The 24555-nt window shown below is 38.3% G+C and overlaps 1 protein-coding gene across 6 annotated transcripts in view; it reads right to left on the reverse strand.

Annotated features, from left to right (window-relative positions):
* Nucleotides 1–1349: 1349 nt before the first annotated feature.
* The window catches only part of LOC135257857 (serine/threonine-protein kinase MRCK alpha-like), a 377275-nt gene continuing 354069 nt past the window's right edge, over nt 1350–24555 (reverse strand). For 5 of the 6 annotated variants that reach the window (XM_064341039.1, XM_064341035.1, XM_064341036.1 and 2 more), the window contains 2 exons: nt 17532–17692; nt 1350–6112 (listed from right to left, as the gene is read on the reverse strand). In XM_064341039.1, coding sequence (XP_064197109.1) covers nt 5981–6112; nt 17532–17692 — 293 coding nt within the window. In that variant the 3' untranslated portion in view covers nt 1350–5980. Of the gene's footprint in view, nt 6113–6675; nt 6766–17531; nt 17693–24555 lie in introns of those variants that run through there. The other variant, XM_064341038.1, reaches the window with a different exon arrangement.

A 24555-nucleotide genomic window follows, 5' to 3' on the forward strand; every position in this document is an offset into this window, starting at 1 on the left:
ATACTTGTAGTACCTTAAAATGGGGGGACCATGTACAAAAGATGCTGTCATTTCTAAATGGTTCATCCGATATGGATGAAAATACCCTCACATCAAAGCTGAGTCTGCACTTCAACCTCATTGTAATTTTATCCTTTCAAATTCAAAGTGGTAGAGCACAGAACCAAAATAAAAAACGTGTCACTGTCCAATGAATTATGGTGCTCACTGTAAACTTTTGGCCTCAACTGTACCTAGCCTGCTAGTTAAGCAGGTGGCTAGTTAGAAAGAAAGGAAACCCACGCCAGTGTGGGGCTTGAACCCAGGACCTTCTTGCTGTGAAGCAACAGTGCTACCCACTGCGCCACCGTGCTGCCCAGTAAGCCGTCCAGTCCATCATTGATGCCATATATGCCAGTGCTGGCTAGCTAGCTACAATTGAGTAACATTAGGAAAGAGCATAAAGGAAACGCTAGTTTAATTTTTCATTTTAACTTAACTGAGCAGAGCTCAACTTAGCAAAATTTCAATAAAAATGCAGCTGCTTTAATGAACCTGTGTAGCCAAGTACCCAGCCAGCTGTAAGAAAGAAACAAACATGACTATGTAGCCGGCCACACCATATTTGGGGTTAACGGTAGTCTAACGCTCCACAAATTCAGCCCAAGGTTTTATGGCCTACCTTCTATCAAGAGATAATGTCACGAGTCAATATTATATGGGGTCTGCATGTGAAAAGATAGAGAATGCATATAAATAAAATATAAATGAGTTTCCCCACAAAGATTATACAGCTGTAAAAGCTTTTATCTTTTATTTCTGGGCAGTTATTTTTAGCTGGCAAGCAAGCTAGCTTCTATTCCAAGCAGAACTACGATGGTGACCACAAAATCTTTACAACTTTATTTTGCCTGTGTATTAGTGTTCAGCAATTGGCTACTTTGATCAATTTCATAATTGGCAGAAGCAGCTACGTGTCCAATGTGGAGAATTATTGATTGTGGTACTGGGGCATTTGTGATGATTTAATTGGCAGGAAAAAGTAGTAGTAGTAGAAAGAAAAAACTAAAAATACCCTAAGTTTGGGGCTTTATTGCATGGATGTGTCGAGTTGTTTGGAAGTTCTGCCTGTGTACATGAGGTCAGAAGGTATAGAAATAAATGTTTTTATGGGCTGAGTCTGTGATCATTGTGGTTATTTATGTAGGAAACCCTGAAAAGTGCCAAACATGTGGTGCTGTATAGGCATGGGGAATTGTCTTAGTACAGAGGGAAAACAACCAATTTGTACAACTGCCCCAATACCTTTGCATTTAACTGTTCATGACTTCAAATAAATGTCACCTTTTAAGAAATTACGCATGGTAACCTTAACTGGTAACAGTTCCCTGTTTTATTGAGATACATCAGTGAGGTTAATATGAGTTTTCCCAATTAAAAGAGTGGTGGCCAGTCCCATTAAATTGACCTTTCACCTTAAATATTTCTGTGCAAAAGAATCTACATCACCAATAGTGGGTTGTCTTATTTAACCCCATACAATTTTTCAAATATGCAACTCAAGAGATTGAAATGGAAAGAAAAACCAGCATTCTAGTAACAAAAGTGATTATACCTATGACATGCAAAACTGTACATATTCTTACAAAAAAAAACAAAAGGAAAAAAACAATATATGGTATTGAAAAGGAAGTAACATATAAGGCAGGTAAAACATCACTAAAATATAAATGTCTTAAATTTGTAGTTTTCCCAAAGTCTTTTCAACTTGCTAATCTTAAGTCTTAAAATCACCATACTTATGCAGTTAGTGTCTTGTACTCACTGGTGAATTTTTTTTCCTCCTGTTTAGTTGCTACTGAGATTCTCATGGTATGATAATCATTGGTTGTGACATTCCTGAGTTTGTTTCCAGGGTGAAATCCTGCCAAGCACAATACCTATCTGCAAGTTCCTCTTCACAGCATACAGTATACACTGTAAGAAACTGAAGTGATTATACAGTTGAGGCCAAAAGTTTATATACACCTAGGCTAAAGACATTCAAACTCAATTTTTCACATCTGCACAAATTTCATGTTACCATACATTTCCTGGGTTAAGTCAATTAGGGTATCAAATTTAATTCTATAAGAGGTCATTTCAAAATAATGGCTAAAAAACAGATTTATTTCAGCTTTTATCTACTTCATCAGATTTTCAGTGAGTCAAAATTTTACATATACTTTGTCAGCATTTGGTGGTATTGCCTTTTAATTGCTTAACTTAAATCAAATGCTTGGGGTAGCCTTCCACAAGCTTCTCACAATACTTTGCCGGAATTTTTGCCCATTCCTCCCGACAGAACTGGTGTAGCTCAGTAAGGTTTGTGGGCCTCCTTGCTCGGACATGCTATTTCAGTTAATTCCACAAATTGTCCATGGGATTCAAGTCAGGGCTTTGTGATGGCCACTCCAATACTTTCACTTTCTTGTCATTAAGCCATTTTGTTACAACTTTGGAGGTATGCTTAGGATCATTGTCCTGCTGGAAGACCCAGTTGTGACCAAGTTTTAACTTTCTAGCCGATGTCTTAAGTTGTTGCTTCAGTATTTCTAGATAATCCTCCTTCCTTATAATGCCATCTATTTTCTGAACTGCACCAGTTCCTTTTCCAGCAAAACACCCCTACAACATGAGTCTTGGAGTTGGGGCTTCTTCCTTGCGTGACAGCCCTTCAGGCCATGGTGATGTAGGATTTTCTTAATGGTGGATGCAGATACTTTGAGACCTGATGCCTCCAACTCCTTCACCAGTTCCTTTGTTGTTGTCTTGGGGTTCAGTTGAACCTTTCGGACCCAAGTTCGTTCAGCTCTGGGAGTCAATTTGTGCCTCCTTCCTGAATGATGCAGCAGTGTCTGTGTGGTCCCAATATTTTTGTATTTGCATACAGTTGTTTGTAAAGATGCTTGTGGTCCCTTCAGTTGTTTGGAAATTGTTCCTAAGGAAGAACCGAACTTGTGGAGGTCCATAATTTTTTTTCTGAGGTCTTGGCTGAGTTTCTTGGATTTTCCCATACCATCAAGGGGAAAAGGCAGTGGCTCTAAAGATTGGCCCTTAAGTACAGCCACAGGTGGCAATTATCTCCCAATTAACTCCCAATTATGACAATTGGCTGATTAGAAGCTTCTAAAGTCATTACATGAAATTCTGAAATCTTCCAGACTGTTTAAAGAGACAGTCAACTTGGTGTATGTAAACTTTTGACCCACTAGAATTCTAATATAGTGAATTAAAGCTGAAATAAATCTGTCTCTAATGGATTGTTTGTTTTAAAATGACCTCTGATGTGAAAAAGTCAATGCCCTAATTGACTTGCCAAAAGAAATGTAAGGTAACATAAAATGTGTGAGTTGTGAAAAACTGAGTTTGTATATCTTTAGCCTAGGTGTATGTAACTTTTGGCCTCAACTGTAGAGTGAAAGCTCCACTGCTGTAAATGTGTGTAATGTCAATGTGTATACATGTACTGCTGTAAATGTATACACATACATATATACTCCTTTGCTTACACAAGTATGGCCCTGCTCAAATGCATACATTTTTTAATCAAACAGTGCCACATTTTGGAGTACTGAAACAGTGTATGTTAATTTTAAATATATGAATATCCTCCATCTACAGTAAGTTCTCACAATAGTAACAATTGAGAAGTTAGGTACAAATTTGGAAAAAGTGACAAATATTCTCTATGGGCCTGGGGCATTGACAATTGATGGCATTTAATCATTTTATACACTCCAATACATGACAAATATACTGATATCACAAATGGATTCCCATTCAATTTCAATTCTGTGGATCTCTAATTACGAAACTAATTTTGTTCATTATATTTTAAGATCAGCAGTGGATTTACATCTCACCAAAGATGCCATTCCTTAGTTGAACATGAGGAGTATGGAGAGAAAATTTTGTCAGAGCGAAAACTTTGAACTAAAGCTTGATATGACAGAAAACATTTTATCAAGTGTGTACATCCAAAATAATCTTAGTGTACAATGCCTTTAAGTTAATTAGCGAAAACATGTTTAGTTTTCCCAATGTGTATGGTTCTGGTCCATTAACTTTCAGCTATAACATATATGTTTGGCCCTGTCCTGTCCAGGAATCTAAAGGAATGATATTGAGTGAAAAATATTAATCTTGCATTCTTCTTGACTTAAGCCTGATCCAATGACACATTACACACTATAATTTCATTTGAACAAGCAACTGGAAAATCAAGATGTTTGGCTTGAAATTCTAATTCTAAAACGGAGTGTTTCCTGCCCTGGTTTTACTTACATCTCTCAAAATCAGAATGTTTGCAGTTCCACCATTGCAAATATTCTGTTGCACGAATGCAGTCTTTACTCAAAAAAACAGTCTCTTCCGTTCACCTGAAAAACAATAAAATGCTTGATATACCTCCATACTGCCTCCCCAAACACATAGAAGGCTTTTATTGAGAAAAAAAACAAAGATTCCTTTCAATGGCGCTTGAAAACAGCCGAACATTTCATGTCTCTAGTTAGCATATCTTAACATAAAAGGAATTAAAATGATTAAAGTACACAGAACCAAGTCTTTGAAAAGAGATCAATACTAAAATAATAATAATAGTTATAAGAAAAATTAATAAAAAATATCTTTGGAAATGGAGCATTATTGCTTCAGTGACAGAAAAATGGACCACAATAGGATGGAGGAGGCAAAGAATGCATCACAAGGCTCCTCTGTGAGTGTATGCATGAGTGTACGTGTATGTTTACGTGTGCCTGTGATTATGTGTGTATGTTAGAGAATTCAGCGTGAACGTGCGTGTGTGTGCTTGAAAAAATGCACATCATGTTCTTTCCAACAACATGAGTTTTGACCACCCAGTTTCTCAAAATACAAACACAACAGCTACAATGCCAGTTGACTAATTTATGATAAATAAAAATATGAACTTACAAATGACTGTAAAATCCAAAAAGCTTAACATGGCTTTTTTTTTTTGCTAGAATATGGCCAATGAACCAATATTTGTTTTAAAAATCTAATTTAAAAAGTACACTTTGCTCTTGTAGTCTATACTTATTTCACTTTATAGTGTCTTAATTGTTATATATTAGACTCTCCTTTAAATGTATGTACATTATTGAAGTGAGAATCTGTTCTTACTGGACAGTTGAAATGCAGACTGCATTATTTTATTATATTTTTTGTTGTTGTTTTCAACTATTTACAGCACACTCATCAACACTTTCAAAAGCCAAATTAATTTTTTTTAAAAATAGAAACATAGCACTTTTGCACTGTTCTTGTGAGAATCAATTGCTATGTATTTTGTTTCGGTTGACTTTAGTTTCCAGGCTATGTAGTTTAATCATGTTAGTTATGATGGGGCACTTCACTAATATCCACAGTAAACCATTAAAGTGACTGAAGGTAAGATTAAAATCAAACAAAACCCTCCTTTTCCCTCTCACCCCCCCTCTTAAAGTGAGGGAAACTTTCTAATAAAAAATATTCTCTTTAAATCTATTGCATGGTATACAAATGCAATCATGTTTTTATTACTTTTTAGTCTTGTGGTATTTCTCTGCGTGGAGACTGAAGTGGACATAGCCCACTTGCAGTCTTATCAATGTGAAGTGACTCCTGGGAGACCATGATTTTCCTCTTCAGACGTCTTACTCAAACAGGCAAATTTCAGGGGATAATTTGTTTTTTATACACATAAGCAGAGCCAAACACACACACACACGTATGCAAATTCACGCACGCATACACATTTCTATAACCTTGCCTTTCCTGTTTGGGGAATGGAGGAAGGGTGATGTATTACTCTTTTCCCTGCTTTTGAGCATCTCCTTTCAATGCAACCTTTTCAGCTTCCAAAGGTCTGCAATAGCAAGTGAATGGGGCAGCCTGTAGTTCCAGATGTGCTGATGTGGGCAGGGCCTGCATGAGAGGGGGTGGCCTGGGCAGCAGCTCACGTCTCCCAGCCCATGCGATCAGTGTTGTCCAGGGAAAGTGACTTGGTCTTGTGCGGAGAGGCAGGGCTTGGGGGACTGCTTAGGTTGGAGCTGTTGGATGCTGTGGAGTGCCGGGGGGAGTCTGAGTCCTACACAGGGAAAAATGCACAGTAAGTCATGTAATCATTCACTTCCTGGTTCCCAGGGATATAAAATAAGGATAGGACAGTCATGACATCACCTAATACATACAAAACAGAGGAGCTCCAACAATCAGACACTGGCAAAAATAAAACATTAGTGCTGGACAGATTTGTGGATACTTTCTCACAAGACTCCCAGTATTGGCCCGAAAGCAGCCAGGCAGTATCCACAATAGCCGTTTATGTTATTATATTGGTGATTTGCAGAATCTTAAACATTATTTTGGATGAATGATTTCCCCCAACTGACAAGGCTGCTCTAAAGCATGGCCGCTTTCCTTCAATTTCATTTCCCAAGGATTTGTATGTGTGTTGACATTACCTTAGTCTTACAGCGGCGACATAGCTCAGGAGGTAAGACTGATTGTCTGGCAGTCGGAGGGTTGCCGGTTCAAACCCCGCCTTGGGCGTGTCGAAGTGTCCTTGAGCAAGACACCTAACCCCTAACCCCTAACTGCTCTGGCGAATGAGAGGCATCAATTGTAAAGCGCTTTGGATAAAAGCGCTATATAAATGCAGTCCATTTACCATTTACCAAGCAGGGCCCTTAAAGCCCTTTTCAGATCAGGAGTCTTCTCCACTGGTGATATGGCCTGCCACTAAGGAAGGAAAATTGAGACTCAGCAGCCCACATGGAGACTGGATTTACTGTTCGGTTTCTAACCAGTGTTTTAGAAACTATGTCCTGAAAAATAAGTTCCCCCTCAGAAAAAAGTCCCCCTGTCATTACGACGTCACAATTTTAAGGGAATTTCTGTTTCGGCAAGAGTTGGCTTGACAGCTGGTTTCTTTGAGTGACTTGGTGTCCTTCTAGCAATTAATTTAATTCAGCTGCATAATATCCAAGAATAAATATAAATATTGAAACTAATTTCACCAACACGGAATAAGGAATATGATAGATGACACTGAGAGAATAAGAACACATAATAAGGATAACAGGCCATACAGCCCATCTTGGCTCATCATTTACCTACAGACTAGAGAGTATCCATCAAGACTGAACTCAAACATGCCAAGGGTCTCTGTGTGTACTACATGACTGGGTGTGTACACACATTGGTAACATTCTTGTGTAAAAATAATAATTAATTTTTACATATAAATATGTGTGCAGCATTTACCAATAGCAAATATCCAGCATCGCATCCCCTTGTTCTACGAGATATTTCAACCTGTAAAATTATTTGTAATAATATAATTTGTTGATTGCCCTGATGAACTTAAAAACTTATATCAGAATCTTTCGGGTCTTCTTTTAATAAATATGAACTGAACTCTCACCTTTCTGTCTATACCAGGTGTTTATTTTTTAATGCCTATATGCCAGTAACTCGCTGTCCCTCAGTAACTTTTAGCAGGGCAACTCCTGTACCTTGCTGTCCCTTAGTAACTTTTAGCAGGGCAACTCCTGTACCTCACTGTCCCTTAGTAACTTTTAGCACGGCAACTCCTGTACCTCGCTGTCCCTTAGTAACTTTTAGCATGGCAACTCCTGTACCTCACTGTCTCTTAGTAACTTTTAGCACGGCAACTCCTGTACCTCGCTGTCCCTTAGTAACTTTTAGCAGGGAAACTCCTGTACCTCACTGTCCCTTAGTAACTTTTAGCAGGGCAACTCCTGTGCCTCGCTGTCCCTTAGTAACTTTTATCAGGGCAACTCCTGTACCTCGCTGTCCCTTGGTAACTTTTAGCAGGGCAACTCCTGCACCTCCCTGTCCCTTAGAAACTTTTAGCGGAAGACACCGGTACCTTGCTGTCCCTTAGCAACTGTAGGTTTTATGAGACAAAAAAATATGCTAGCACACAAAACTCACTATATTTATTGTTATTTTTATTCAGTTAACTTGTTAGCGTAATCCCCGAGTGGCCATCACACCTGCATCCTGAGATTTTTCAACTCATACTTTCAGTGCTCCTGCAGCCAAACTATGAGTTAAAAACACAAACTCTGTGTTCAGACTTCATTAGTAGATGATTTGGGACAACTATACCGAATACGGAGATTATAAGCGTCACCATTGTCGCGCTGGTCATCCATTTACCAAGCACCCCCTCCCTACACCCCCCACTCACAACACACTAAACAATAGTGTCTATCTGGGCATTCATAAAAATATTCTTTCACCACTAAAAATTTGTATTCCCTCATAGCAACAAGATAAACCCAACAATAGCCCTAAGATATGCCAATACAGCAGTGAAAACACTGATCACTGAATAACTAAACAAACAAGACAAATTTTTTCTAAAATTATACCATGTCATTCTACTGTCAATATATGCGACTAAATATGGAATAAATATAAAACCTTACCATTGGTTTTATGCATAGAGATGACCCTTTTGAGGCTGAGTGGTCATAGGTTGTCTTGGACAATCCATTTGTGAAATATTATTCTTGAGAACTTCTGAGCTTGGTTAAATCATGTTTGCTGATATACTGTTTTCAGGTCTGTCAGAAGAGGAGAGTGGCAGCATTGATTTCTGTCCCTGTCTCTATCTGCTGATCACAGATAAGATTTCATTGTCCATGTCTAAGTGTTACTGCTCAAAATATTTTGGCCATATACCTAATTTTTGAAATTGAGTGTCTTTAAATAGGTTAGTGGTATTTTCTAATGAGGATATTTCACACTGTAACGCAAGCATCCGTTGATAGCTCAGTTGGTAGTTACATTACATTACATTACAGGCATTTAGCAGACGCTCTTATCCAGAGCGACTTACACAACTTTTACATAGCATTTTTTACATTGTATCCATTTATACAGCTGGATATATACTGAAGCAACTTCGGTTAAGTACCTTGCTCAAGGGTACAACGGCAGTGTCCTACCCAGGAATTGAACCTGCAACCTTTCGGTTACAAGCCCAGTTCCTTACCTACTGTGCTACACTCCGTCCTAGTTAAATAAGTTTTGCATTTAATGCACTATGACGTGAGCTGGAACATTGCCAAAACATGGTGGATGGTTAAATATTGTTCTAATGTCGTCCCATCCCCCCATATTTCACACTAGCATAAGCATTTATTGGTAGCTCAGTCGTGTTTATGTTTCATTCACCGGATTTGACGTGAAGCTGGAACGTCCCATCCCCATGCATGAAAACATTACATACTGTAGAGTACAGAAAAACATACAAGAGTTAATGATTACACATTTAGGTACTGTATCACATTGTGTGACAATGTTTTTGCATTATTTTTAAATCTTATATGAATGTTTCATCTTAAACCTTCATAAGGGGCACATGTATATGCTTTATAATGAACAAAAAGCATTTTATTCATTTTTGGAGAGATTTTGGATATGTTTCTGGACCCATAGATATTTGAGACCACTGTAATGATGGAAAGCTTGTGATTCCCACTTGAAAATATGCAAAAGTGAGTTTCTTGAGTAAAAACAGTTGATTTGTATTTGAAATAGATGAAAACCTCCTTGACTACAAGTGTGCAAAATTTAAGGGTGGATATGCAAAACTACTAAAGATCTATGAAGCAAAAATTAAGCAGTGTACCCAGTGTCTCCAAATCTATTCAAAATGTCTACATTATGGATTATGGATTCTAAATGATGTAAATCACAACATAATCATGTATTTCACTACAAATCAACTGTTTTGACTCAATAAACTCACTTTTGCATCATTTTCATGTGGGAATTGCAAGCTTTCCGTCAGTACAGTAGCCTAACATATCAAGGGGTCCAGAAACATATCCAAAATCTCTCCAAAAATGAAGATTTTTATCAGATTAAATATTATGCAAAAACATTGTGACAGGATGAGGTATAGGTGCCTAAATGTGTAATTATTAACTCTTCTATGTCTATCTGTACTCTACAGTATGTAATGTTTTCATGCATGGGGATGGGACGTTCCAGCTTCACGTCAAATCCGGTGAATGAAACATAAACACGACTGAGCTACCAATAAATGCTTATGCTAGTGTGAAATATCCTCATTATAAAATAGCACAAACCTATTTAAAGACACTCAATTTCAAAAATGGTGTATATAACCAAAATATTTTGAGCAGTAATACTGACACATCAAGGATGAGTGTTCAGTAGCCATTGTCCTCCTCCAAAGAATCAATGCTGTCGTTCTCTTCTTCTGAATTACTCCAGAAAACTTTATCAGCCAGGTCTATCAGCAAACATATGGCTTAGCTATGCTCAGAATTCTCAATAATATTTTCAAAAAAATGACAGAACTCAACGATTATGTTTCGACGGAAGTCTTTTACTGCTATCACAAAAAGTGAATGCGTAAGGCGGCGATGATGAGACAAAACTTTTGGTTACACTGGGCTATAAAATGCTATTCCAATTTTGGAAAATGCCCAGGTGTCACAAATGAGTGTATATTTCACAGATTGTCCAAGACAATATAAAGACTACTCAGTCTTGAAAGGAACATTACTACATGTAAAACAAATGGTAAGGTTGTATATTTATCCCATATCTAGTTGCAGATACTGACAGTAGAAGATTTGACTTGTTTATTTCGTTATTTAGTGAGAAGCGTTTTCACCGCTGTATTGGTATATTTTAGGGCTAATGTTGGGTTAATATTGTTGCTATGATGAAATACAAATTTTCGGTGGTGAAAGAATATGAATTACAGTTGAGGCCAAAAGTTTACATACACCTAGGCTAAAGATATTCAAACTCAATTTTTCCACAACTCCACACATTTCATGTTACCATACATTTCCTGTGTTAAGTCAACTAGGGTATCTACTTTATTTCCATAAAAGGTCATTTCAAAATAATAGCCAAGAGACAGATTTATTTTATCTTTTATGTTCTATATCAGATTTTCAGTGGGTCAAAGGTTTACATATACTTTGTTAGTAGTTGGTGGCATTGCCTTTTAATTGCTTAACATGAATCAAACCCTTGGGGTAGCCTTCCACAAGCTTCTCACAATACTTAACCAAAGTTTTTGCCCATTCCTCCAGACAAAACTGGTGTAACTCAGTCAGGTTTGTGGGTCTCCTTGCTCAGACACGCTTTTTCAGTTCAGTCCACCAATTTTCTCAGGTCAGGGCTTTGTGGTGGCCACTCCTATACTTTCACTTTGTTGTCTTTAAACCATTTTGTCACAACTTTGGAGGTATGCTTAGGACCATTGTCCTGCTGGAAGACCCAGTTGCCACCAAGTTTTAACTTTCTACCTGATGTCTTGAGGTGTTGCTTCAGTATTTCTAGATAATCCTCCTTCCTCATGATGCCATCTATTAGCTGATCATTATGGCCAATCAGTTCAATTTTTATTTAATCTAACCAGAGAACACTCCTCCAAAAGGCTAGGTCTTCATCCTGGTGATCACCTGCAAACTTCATTCTGGTTTTTTTATGCTGGTCTTGGAGTAGGGGTTTCTTCCTTGAGCGACAGTCTTTCAGGCCATGGTGATGTAGTATTCTCTTAATGGTGGATGCAGATACTTTGGTACCTAATGCCTCCTACTCCCTTGCCTGTTCCTTTGTTGTTGTTTTGCGTTTCAGTTGAACCTTTCGGACCAAAGTTTGTTCAGCCCTGGGAGTTAATTTGTGCCTGCTTCCTGAATGATGCAGTCTGTGTGGTCCCAACATTCTTATATTTGCATACAACTGTTTGTACAGATGCTTGTGGTACCTTCAGTTGTTTGGAAATTGCTCCTAAGGAGGAACCGGACTTGTGGAGGTCCACTATTTTTTCCTGAGGTCTTGGCTGAGTTGCTTGGATTTTCCCATGGTATAAGGGCAAAAAGGCACTGGCTCTAAAGGTAGGCCCTTAAATACAGCCACAGGTTCTAAGTAACTCCCAATTCACTCCTAATTATGACAATTGGCCAATCAGAATCTTCCAAAAATTCATTACATCAATTTCTGGAATCTTCCAGACTGAATTGGTGTATGTAAACTTTTGATCCACTGGAATTATGATATAGTAAATTAAAGCTGAAATAAATCTGTCTCTAACTGATTGTTTCAAAATGACCTCTGACGTGAACAAAGTAGATGCCCTAATTGACTTGCCAAAAGAAATATGGTAACACGAATTGTGCAGAGTTGTGAAAGACTAAGTTTGAATATCTTTAGCCTTGGCGTATATAAACTTTTGGCCTCAACTGTAAGACCCTAATACATAACCATGGTATTTTTATTCACTAGATTTCAATTCTTATATTCTTATGTCAGCACCCCCACAGTGTTTTGTATCATCAGAAATGCAATGAAGAATTTAATTCAAACAACTCAATGTTTTGTATATAATCAACCATACTTTTATTGATTATCCTCCCCAACCTGTGCACAACCTTTGGCAATTTCAGGGCAGGTGCATGATTTTTGAGAATTACTGCCAAATTAAACTATCATCGATAAAAGTATGGTTGAGTAGACAATATAGAAAACATTGTGTTGTTTAAATAAAATTCTTTATTGCTTTTCTGATGATGCCAAACAATCTTTTGGCATTGATATATGAATATAAGAATTAAAACCTACCAAAACAAAAACAAAAAAAACTCCATGGTTATGTTAAATTATTATATACTTAAAATATACTTATGGTAAAATGTGTCAAATTTTAATTGATTACAAATCTGGTTAAGTACTATAAGACGTAGGCTATTGTTACTACAATTTTTTCATTTGTTTTTAAACATTTTTCTTCTGGCAGGTCAGGTGGTAACATCTCTCTAGAGACCCTCAATTTGATGCAGGACTTAGAATAGGCTATGTAGACTAACACTCCTCTCATTTAAAAACTATTTTTGCTTGTCTGCTTTCTTTAAACTTGCCACATGCAGTTATAACTACTCTGATTACAATTTAAAACAGTCCTTAACCACTTGTTTCACAATAACCTCGCTTTTTGCACAGTTTCTTGCTTGGTTTTTCCAAACATTTAAATCATTACTTTATCTGAGTGAAGAATAGAGTGTTAACTCGCTTAATAGAACTTTCACATGTTTTCAGCTCTTTTGTGCTTTTAAAACTTCTCATTGCTAGGTTACATCACTTCACACTATATCCTTTTTTCAAACATATAAATCATGGGTGTAGGACACATTATAACTGAGGGGACGTGTTCCCCCCACTTTTTAAAAGTTTTGTCTCCCACCCCTCCACATTTGGTTGTTGTTTTCAAATTTCACTTTTCATTGTGTGCCAACAGATGCAATGTGGTTTTTAGGGTAGGCAAGGCGCAGTGGTCGCTAGCAAGATACAGTTGTTTATGTGTGTAGGAAAAGCCACGATAGGTCCAAGAGACTGTAAATAAGTCCAGCACTGTAGAGTTTATGCTGCAAAGAATGTAGACCTTTACTATAGCAAATGAATGATTAATACTACAGTCCACCAATCCCTGCTTAGAAATGGTTGCTATATACTACTTCCTCCGAAATCTAGCTCCAACACTGTCTGTAACGGTATAGCTGATAGCAGAAAAAACTTTAGCTACGAGTTAAAAAGCTTTTGTAGCTGGTTAAAAGCTGCTGTTGGGGAACTTGCAAAACTTGACATGCATTATCCTGAACGTTTGGAGGGGACAGGGTTATTTTTATTACATTCCCGATGAAAAACTTGGAAAAGTGTCTGTTGTCGAAAAAACGAAGGTAAGCTCTATTCTTCCTGTTAATAACATTAGACAACATGTCTAGTCTGTTAACTAGAGTTAGCCGAGTGATTAAATCAAATCAGTTCATCAAATAGACCGTTAACAATACAGGAAATAGGCTGTTATTAGCTAGCAATGAAATGCTTAATGTTAGCCTTCGAGTGGTGAAACAATAAGAGAAATAATAAACTAAAATAACAAAAGCGGCTGCATTTGTCATCACGTGTGTGGCAAGTGTTTGCACCAGTATTTGCTGTCCTTGATCTAGCATAATAAGCACGTTCACATTTATCATTAGAAAATAAGTATAACGTGTGTATGTTTGTACAGTACATGCATTATGCTTAAAAAAATAATTCTAAAAATTGGGTTATTTTTCTTTTTCAAGATTGGGTAGGTTTGAGACTCTGATTGGGCAGGTTCACCATTTTCAAATATGGCAGCATATCTACTCATATAAAGCAGCAAACACTAATTTAGCCAGCTAGCTCCTCCACTCATTGTTGTAATTGAAATAAGTATTTGTGTTCCTTCCTGACATAAGCACTGATACATTTTTATGATGTTGTTTTGACGAAGTAATACCGCTAATTATAGTTTAATAGCTATGTAATGCAAGCTCTTGTGCTACCAAGTGGTAACTTAGCTAACTAGCTCTTTATAGCTACCTGTACGCATATAACCGATTTCTCAATGAAAGTAAAGGTTGTGTTACTCAGTGGTCCATATTACAGCTGAATCAATATATATACGCTGTATCATTTACAGTCATTTGGAGCTGCTATTTATATGTGATTTATCTGTCAGATATCCTACACATGGCACATTATGTAGTGTACCATTTTAATTCCTCCATCTTCATCACTTATCTCCTTGTGTTTGCCGTCATTGCATGACTTGGCTTGAAATAATGCAATAAGTAAAAAGGAAGGGCCCTGACATTAGGATTTTCTTTGAAAAACAACCTTAAAGATAACTAAATTGCAGGAGCTCTAGCTCAGTATTAATCAATAACAATAATAACATTACTAAGGCGATTATTACATGTTTAATGTTGTTTGTCAGCTAAAAATCACTGCATAAAATATATCTTTGCTGCAACAATGATTGCAACACATTGCTACAATTCACTAGGAAACTGAACCATATCCATTCTTGATGATAACGCAGATAGAGCTATGCTCTGTTTCACCTGGAGGTGTCCTATGGAACAGCACACTGGTCAGGAAAATAAGTTAGTCGAGTATACTTCTCAGGGTGTATCATAAAAGTTGTTGAATTTATTAGCCTAGCAGTTTACACAAGAACTATGTGACCTTCTTATAACCACAGTGATTAGTATATTATGTCCTCAACAGTCAGAAATAAGCATTTAAGTGCTTTATTTTAAAGAAATATATCTTCCCAGGGGAGCATGACCCCAGACCCCCCTAGCATTTTGGTGTGCCCCCAGGTTGAAAATCACTCCCGTGCCCCTGCTCTAAATCACTATCCTATTGGCATGTTAAGACTTTGCATGCATGGCCTTCTTTAATCTTAAGATAACATACAGGCCAATGCCTTAAAACCTTTATTGTACACTCTCTCATATTGCTTAACTTGCTGGAAAAGAATACATGCCTTATGAATAAATAAATGTTAGAAGTTGCTCAAACACTTTATCCCCACAAAGATTTTAAACTTAGCCTACATCAAGCAATCTGGACATTTTTTCAACCCTCACCCCACCACATACAATTCCCACACACACACAACCCCCTTTACCCCTCACCACCCAAACCCCCAAAAAGTCTAAATTAATTGATAGAGCATTTTTTGACACAGTGTATCATACTCCTCTCTGACAGTCCTAAACAACAAATGACAACTTATGGACTAATTACGTAACTTTTGTTTGATTATTGGACTGACTCCAATCAGGCTCTGTTTAATCAGTGGAAAATATATAATTATAATTATATCAACTGCTCCTCCAGTTACCAAACTGACAATGAGTTTAACTGGATGGGGGCGATTCCATGTGATGCTTTTTTGAGATGGTAGGTCGGAGGAATAGGTTAATTCCAAAAGTATTCATTCCAAATACTTTTTGGTCTGAGGACCTGAATGCAGTTAGGATTTGCAACAGTCCTCACCACCAGAAATTCTATTGTTACACTGCAGTGACGTGACCAAATCTCTAACCAGCTACCAGGTTCAAGGCAGTCCCACTCTATGTGAAAAGACAGTTTTTTCCCCCCAAAATGAAGAATTCCCCTAGAGTGCCATCCACGGGCACAAAACAGGGCCAGTCCATCTATAACATGCACATTGAAAAGTGCACTGTTCCAGCTGTTGTGTGATGATAATCTGATTAACAATAATAATACATAATGATGCCTTGCATTTATATAGCACTTTTCTCACACTCAAAGTGCTTTTCTACGGTGGCTCTGAAGTGCAAAACACAAAAACAAAAAGAAAACGCAAAAACTGGTGCAACAAAAAGGGGTGGTCCTGGAGTGCAAATGCAACATACAAAAACAAAAAGGAGTGGTCCTGAGGTGCAGATGCAACATACAAAAACAAAAACGTGCAGCCCTGAAGTGCAAACCACAAATACAAAAATAAAATGCAAAAACAAAAAGGAGCAGCCCTGAGGTGCAACACACAAACATACAAAAAACTAGCAGCCCTGAGGTGCAGATGCAACATACAAAAACAAAAACTAGAAGCCCCGAAGTGCAAAACAGAAACATACAACAACGAGCAGCCCTGAGGTGCAGATGCAACATACAAAAACAGTGCACTTCGGGGCTACTAGTTTTTGTTTTCTGCATGTTGCATCTGCACCCCAGGGCTGCTAGTTTTTGTATGTTTGTGTTTTGCACCTCAGGGCCGTTCCTTTTTGTTTTTGTATGTTGCATTTGCACTCCAGGACCACTCCCTTTTGTTTTTGCATTTTATTTTTGTATTTGTGTTGTGCACTTCTGGGCTGCATGTTTTTGTTTTTGTATGTTGCATCTGCACCTCAGGACCACTCCTTTTTGTTTTTGTATGTTGCATCTGCACCTCAGGGCCGAACGTTTTTGTTTTTGCGTTTTCTTTTTGTTTTTGTGTTTTGCACTTCAGAGCCACCGTACTTTACAGTGATAAGGAGGAAATTCTCCTCAACCACCACCAATGTGTAGCACCTACTTGGGTGCTGCACGGCAGCCATTTTGCGCAAAAAGCTAAGAGAATGATTTTGAGCCAATTAAACTGGGAAATGATTAGGTAGCAGGTTCAGAAAGCTAGGTTGAAAATTTAACCAGGACACCAGGAATCCCTACTATCTGTAATAAATGTTAAATGATCTTTAATGACCACAGTGAGTAAGGATGTTGTTTAACATCTCATCTGAAAGATGGTATCTCCTACAGCACAGGTTCTCCATCACTGCACTGGAGCATTGGTGTCGATTTGACAAGAGGGAAGACTCTCCCTTACTGGCCCACAAACACCGCTTCCAGCAGCAACTTGTTTTTTCCCCCAAGACATCTCCCATTCAAATGCTAACCAAGCGTAAACCTGCTTAGCTTTAGTCATTTGGCATGGTAAGGGTCCACATTTCCTTAATATCTTACTCTGAGCATTTCTCTTCAGTAATGCTTTCATTGACCTGGTCATGAAACACTGAATGTGCAAAAAACTAAGTTGGTGATTGAGAATACATATATGTAGATCTAGAATGTATAGATCACCCTACCCCCACACCAACCTCCCTTACCTCTCGGTCAAACTGAGAGATGGGCGCGTCACTGCCACCGTCAATCCCCCCTCCGGATGACAGGGACCCTTCAGAGGGTGAAGTCATTGCCTGCCGTCTGGACCCATAGCTCCCACCTGAAAACTCCCTCCGGAGAGCAGTGCCGTTCTGTGATGAAGTCCCTGTGTGGAAGGGGGAGGAGAAACGATGTTCATTAGAGAAGTCATCACTGGGACGGCAGGTATGAAATCCATCAAGTTATAGGTCAACGTTACATGAAAATACAATGAAGGCTACATCATCCCCATATCATATGCACCTGGCAAGCTGCAAACCTTCAGGTCCAGAATTACTGGCACCCTTGATAAAGATACATATACTTTGGAAACTATTGCACTTCATTAATGATTCAATGGAATGAATAAAAACAACACATTTTCTCAAAAATAAATTAAAATTTTATTTACAATTATTGGCACCCCTGTCATTAGAACTTGGTGGGACTCGAATTCTATACTCGCATACCTCAGAGCAAAATAGTTAAATTAGTTTCTTCTTCCAAATCATCCACATGTCTTCTAGAACCCATATCCACAAAGCAACTGAAGGAGTAATTGCTTGTTCTTGGCAAACCAACTTCTGATGTAATTATTTTTTCATTATTATCAGGTTATGTTCCATATCCTTTAAGATGGCAGAAATCAAGCCACTACTCAAGGGCCCAATTTTTTGCCCTACTGACCAGGCTATAGACCTATTTAAAACGTCCAATTTCTATCAAAGATCCTTGAAAAATGTGTAGCTCAACAGATTTCTTCTTTCTTACAGAGATTTCAATTTGAGTTTAGGAAGCACTATAGCACAGAGACAGCCCTTGCCCTAGTATGGAATGATTTGTTTTTCTCCCTTGATAGTGGCTGTCTCTCTGTTCTTGTCCTACTTGACCTAAGTGCTGCCTTTGATATCACAGACCTCCGTAGGCTATAAAAATCTGTTGGTATCACTTGGGAAGACCTTATATAGTTTAAATTGTATCTCTCTAACAGATCACAACTGTTTAGGGTAAACAACAATTCCTCTGAAGATTCCAGGATAAGCTCAAGAATACCTCAAGGGTATGTTTTGGATCATTTGCTCTATTCTCTGTACATGCTCCCCCTTGGGAACATCATAAGCAGACATGGTGTTAACTACCACTGCAATGCAGATTATACACAACTGTATATATCCTTTAAATCAGGCAGTTGATCAGATTTCTAAGAAATTTAGAGGCCTGTCTTAAAAATGGAAAGGCTTGGATGACCAAAATCTCATCATCCAAGCCTTGAATTCTAATAAGACTGAGATATTGGCAGTAGGTCCCAGATCTCTTAAAGATAAATTCCTTTACTTTTATGTAAACATAGATGGCCTCTCTGTCTCCACCAAAGCAGTTGTTAAAAACTGATTTAACTGATTTCACAAAAAATAATATTATGAGGTACCAATAATTTCGATACCTATGCTTCTGGATGGCCAGCCACCATCTGAAGCTCAACCTCAACAAAACTGAGCTGCTCTTCTTCCCGTGCAAGACCTCCTTGCTTCGTGAACTCTCAATCACGGTTGATGGCACCACAGTGACTGCCTCTCACTCTGCCAAGAGCTTGGGGGTGGTCCTGGATGACCAACTGGACCTCAAGGAGCACATCAAGGCAACATCACGTTCCTGCAGATTCCTCCTGTACAACATCAGGAGGATTCGACCATACCTGACGACGCACTCCACCCAGCTGCTCGTCCAGGCTACGGTGACCTCTCGCCTTGATTACTGCAACTCTCTCCTTGCAAGCCTGCCAGCTTGTGCCATACAGCCACTACAGATGATTCAGAATGCCGCTGCCCGACTCATCTACAACCTCCCCAAATTCTCCCACGTCACTCCTCTGCTGAGATCACTTCACTGGCTACCGGTCGCTGCCAGGATCCGGTTCAAAGCCCTGACCCTTGCCTACACTGCCCCCAACAGGACAGCCCCCATCTACTTGCAGGACATGACTCAATTCTATGTGCCTGCTCGACCACTCCGCTCTGCGGCAGCAGGGCGCCTTGTAACCCCTCCCACCCGCCCAAAGGGATCACAGAGCTTCTCCACCCTAGCTCCCCAGTGGTGGAACGAACTCCCCGTCCCTCTCCGAACCTCCCCCTCACTATCTATCTTCCGCCGTGGCCTGAAGACTCATCTCTTCAGACTATACCTAGACTAACCACCACCACGCTGTATAATAAATTTAAAAAAAATAAAATAAAATAAAATAAAAAAAACCCTTTTCCTGTCACTTGTTACATGTTGCCCCATCCCTGCACTTCTTGGTAATTTGTATTTGTCCTAATACTGTAGCTTATTCTTCTGCCTAGTTGGCTTTCTAGATGTTAGACCGGAATAGTGTTCATTGTTCGCAGCTAGAAATAGCTGTACAAAATAAGTAATTGTACCTTACTGAACCCGTGTTCAGCAGTTGTCTACGATCATGAAATGCACTTTTTTTGTACGTCGCTTTGGATAAAAGCGTCTGCCAAATGAATGTAATGTAATGTAATGCTTCTGAGAAAACAACATATCACTTGAAATAACCTTTCTTTTTAAAAAAAATAAGAATAACGGCATCAGAATTAAAGAATAGTCTTTCCATATGTTTGAGCATAAAACTAGCTTATTATCTGTATCATTTATATTATGCAGCCTTTTTTCCTCATTCTCATCAACTGTCCCAATATTGGACCTGATCATAGCAATGCAAAGTGTTTTACAATGCCTAGCCAGCTAGCTTGATAGCTTCAGGCAGTTCACTTACAATGGCATTAATTATTTGTAGCAAGGTAATGGCCAGTTTCTCCCCCCCACCCCACCACACCGCCCCCGCCCTCCCACCACCACACCAAATGTCTTGAAACATGTGTACCTCCTCACCCTGAACAAATTTTCTCAAAGATCCCATACAGTCCACGATACTGGATTGTCTGCCATTTTGAATTTTTTGAAAAGCCAACCGTCGTACTTCTACACCAAATTCAGCATGTATGTCTACTGCATGTCCCCATGTTAAATTATGAAGGAAATTTTAATATGTCCACAATATGACCTAAAAATTTAGGTTTGTTGCAAGGATACTTCAAGGGATGATAGAAACCCATATTTGTGGCCGAGCATGCACAGGCACACAGTGTTAAACTGCAATATAACTTAAAAAGGACACTTTTTTGCGAAATACCAATTTGCATTGGCTTCATAAGCCCACATTTATATGAAAAAGTCCTGAGAAGCATATTCCCTTCAGTCCAAGTTTCTTAAATAAAATTAAATATGAATCTGCATATTTACTGCATTCCAATATATCTGACTACACCTTTCAATCTAGGCTCTAATAAAATTTATTTAAATGTACTTAAGAGGGACCCATATAGGTCATGTGTTTCAACTTTTGTGCCACGGTTAATAACACACCTTCTTTAACATTTAATTCAATGACTTTCAAGGTGAAGTTCCCTCAAATTCAATGACTCAACATGACTTTTTTTCAATATGAATTAATCACCATCTCAACACTAGAATTTGAAAACAAAAAGCTATACAGAAGCTCAGACAAATTAATTGTACTTAAGTACAACAGTTTAATCAAACACACATAAAAATAAATTAACAAAGAAAATTGTTAGCACACTTGCTAATCAAGGAAAATTAGTGTAATGAAAACAGGTTTAGATCAATACAGTTTAGGCTAACCCTTTCGCATGTAAGTTCAAAAGTCTTTATGCAGTATGAGGTTTTATGCATGTGCACCAGCAGTTATAGAATTTGACTGTTACATCACATTAGCCTTCACACTGTTGACGTTGCCCTTGATATAAATGCGGATAATTGTTGTAATTATAATAATAATTCTATACCGTCATAAAAATAATTGTAACCTTCAGGGTTTGAAAATGAAAATGGAAATGAAAGCCAGGATTTTTTGCAGGAACAAAAACATAAACAAAATCAACATTACTGTTACTGAACAAAAACGTTAAAATATCACCGACGTGAAATGTTGATAATCGAGAATTATTCTGTTGCTTGAGGACTTTGAATTTCGAGGCGAGACATGCACTCTAACCGAGGTTAAAACAATTTTAGCGGTAATAATAGTCAGCTAATATATAACCAAGTTAGTTTGTTCTCTTAGTCCCTTAGCTTGCCAGCAATAATACAAGTAGCCTAGATGAGTTTTGGAACTTCTACCATTTTAATGTTATTTTGTTACTACTTTATATAGATATTTTATCCACGAGTGGCTAAGTCCACCCAATTGAGACGTTAGTTGGTAGGATACAAATATTAATGAATGATCAAGCTGTAAGGCTGTTCATTATTAGTAACTTAAGCAAGCATTGGTACAAAAATGAATAGCTATTTAATGGTTAACATTGGTTATTGATAATTGTAAGCTGATACAGAAATGATCAAGTTGTAGCGTAGTTTCCAAGATGGTAAAAACACCCTTTCCTCTTTGACTCGGATAAGACTAATTTAGGGTAGGCTAGCCTACATCATGTTTCCTTGTGTGGAAGACATTTTTTAAATTTCCCAAGTTGAACTTCTAGACTGAAAGACAGTTTGATTTGGCAAGACTGACTTCCGGGCTTGCTGCACACAATGGATCAGTATCAGTCTGCAAAGTGTAAACTGACTCGGCAGCAGTTCTGCAGAAGGTAACCTAACCCTGCATCAGCTGTTCTTATTTTTAGGGGTCCAAGCAGCAAAGCTGGTGGAACCCTATTGTATCTGTTAGGATTATTATTATTATTATTTATTTTTATTTTTTATTTTTTCTCTGCTAAAAGTGTCTGAGGCTCAGCAACCATAAGTCAAATTTGGCAGGTGGGTTCCTATGGCCCCCCACTACTCAGGCACTAAAAATCACCTATGTCGGCCAGATGGTGGCGCTATAACAAAGGGTCATGCGTAAAAGGCCATAACTCCGACACCATAAGTTAGATCAACACAAAACATCATCGACCTATGCATCGGAACATGCTCTACAACTTTGCCATTGGCACCAGCTATGTCCGCCATATTGTTCGCCCGCCATTTTGACTTTTTCGTTGGGGCGTGGAAGCTTTCTCCGCTAAAATGTCTGAGGCTCAGCAACCATAAGTTGTAGACCAACCAAATTTGGTAGGTGGGTTCCTATGGCCCCCCACTACCTAGGAACTACAAATCACCTATGTCGGCCAGATGGTGGCGCTATAACAAAAGGGTCATGTTTAAAAGGTCATAATTCCCACACCGTAAGTCAGATCAACACAAAACTTCATCGACCGATGCATCTGAATGTGCTCTACAACTTTGCCATTGGGAGCACCTATGTCCGCCATATTGTTTGCCCGCCATTTGGACTTTTTTATTCGTTTGGGTGCGGAAGACCTGGAGCTCCAAATCTAAGTGTTACGACATCTAGTAAACTTCTTTATGGCAAGCGACATCCATGGCGACGCAAGTAATCCGACACCGTAGGGTCTAGTTTTTATCAGTGAGGTGAGGGTCTGAATGTCGGGGAAGCAATGGAAGACAGTGCCAGCCAGAGTGCATGCTAGGCTACTAAAAGTTTGTTAGTAAAAGCGTTTATTTACTTTTCTTTGGCATGGATCCATTTGAAGACAGTATCGGTTGAGTTTGTTTAGTCTTTAAATCTGTCATTATGCTGAGAAATAGCTAAACCATTTTATTGATAGGTTTTGAGCTTGTGCAAACGCGTGAAAACACGCTGGTATAATGAAACAATGATGGCAATACATATATAGTCCGCTTCGTTCCGTTGCTACCATAACATAAGAAAATATCTTGTGTCTACAGCTGTAGTTTCTCGCTGCAATTACTAATACTGAATATAAACAAAAGACGCAATTTATGCTGTACTCTGCCAATGTCTAAATAAATAATATGGTATTCTGTGCGTAGGAAGCAGGTAGCATGGATGGCGAGTTGATATTTCATTTTTTGCTACTAAAAGTTTGTTAGTAAAAGCTTTGAGAGGATGAATCATTACTTTTCTTTGGCATGGATCCATTTGAAGACAATATTGGGTGAGTTCGTTTAGTCTTTAAATCCGTCATTATGCTGAGAGAAATCGTATTCTCAATTTAATCTCTAAATTGACTGTAAGCTTAGGGTTGTAACTAGGTAGCTGTTTCGTAGGTGACTTAGTTAATGCACTCGTCTTTAACTATTGCTTGTATTTTTGCATAGACTGCGTTGTTGTTGTTCTTGTTTGTGTTAGTGTTAATCAGTTTAACCTACTGGGTCCAAGTTGAACTATGCGGTTGTTCCCTACACTTGGAACGGTACTTCTCTCTAGGGTTTTCGACACACTTGTTCCTGATTATGATTAAACACTTTGCTTGTTAGTCCTAGCTTACTCGATAAGAGTTTGATGCCTAAATGACCTTGTAAATGTACATACGATATATATTCCGTTAGAACAAGCAAATAATACAAACCACATTAGCCAGAAATATGCTCATGTAGTCAATAGTGACACAACAACGGTGGTTCACTGAATAAGCAAACTAAGCGTGCAGCATTGAAACGTGTTTTAACAATCATAATACCATGTCATTCCTACAAGTCACATATCTGGGATCAACTAAACATTGAATAAATATACAATCTTCCATTGTTGTGTTAAGCGTAGAGATGGTCGCACTTTTGAACTGCACTGGTACATACTAATTGTACTTGGACATCCGTTTGTGTATATATATACACTGAACATTTGTACCACTTGGCTGTCATTGGCATACGCTTACAAAATATTACCTGTAGCGTGAATAACTTAAACACCTAATATTGCTCATTCGCGTAACGATCTCTCTTTTTAGTTACGAAATTTGAGCGTTGATCTGACAGATTATTGTAGTATGCAGTAGAGTTGTAGGACTATAAGCTTTCTAACAGATGTAGTAGAACATGTCTGATTTTGCTTTTGGAATAGCGTTTTATCAGTCAGTGTAACCAAAAATTTTC

The sequence above is a fragment of the Anguilla rostrata genome, chromosome 6 (genome assembly GCF_018555375.3).
Source record: "Anguilla rostrata isolate EN2019 chromosome 6, ASM1855537v3, whole genome shotgun sequence".
Taxonomy (NCBI): Eukaryota; Metazoa; Chordata; class Actinopteri; order Anguilliformes; family Anguillidae; genus Anguilla; species Anguilla rostrata.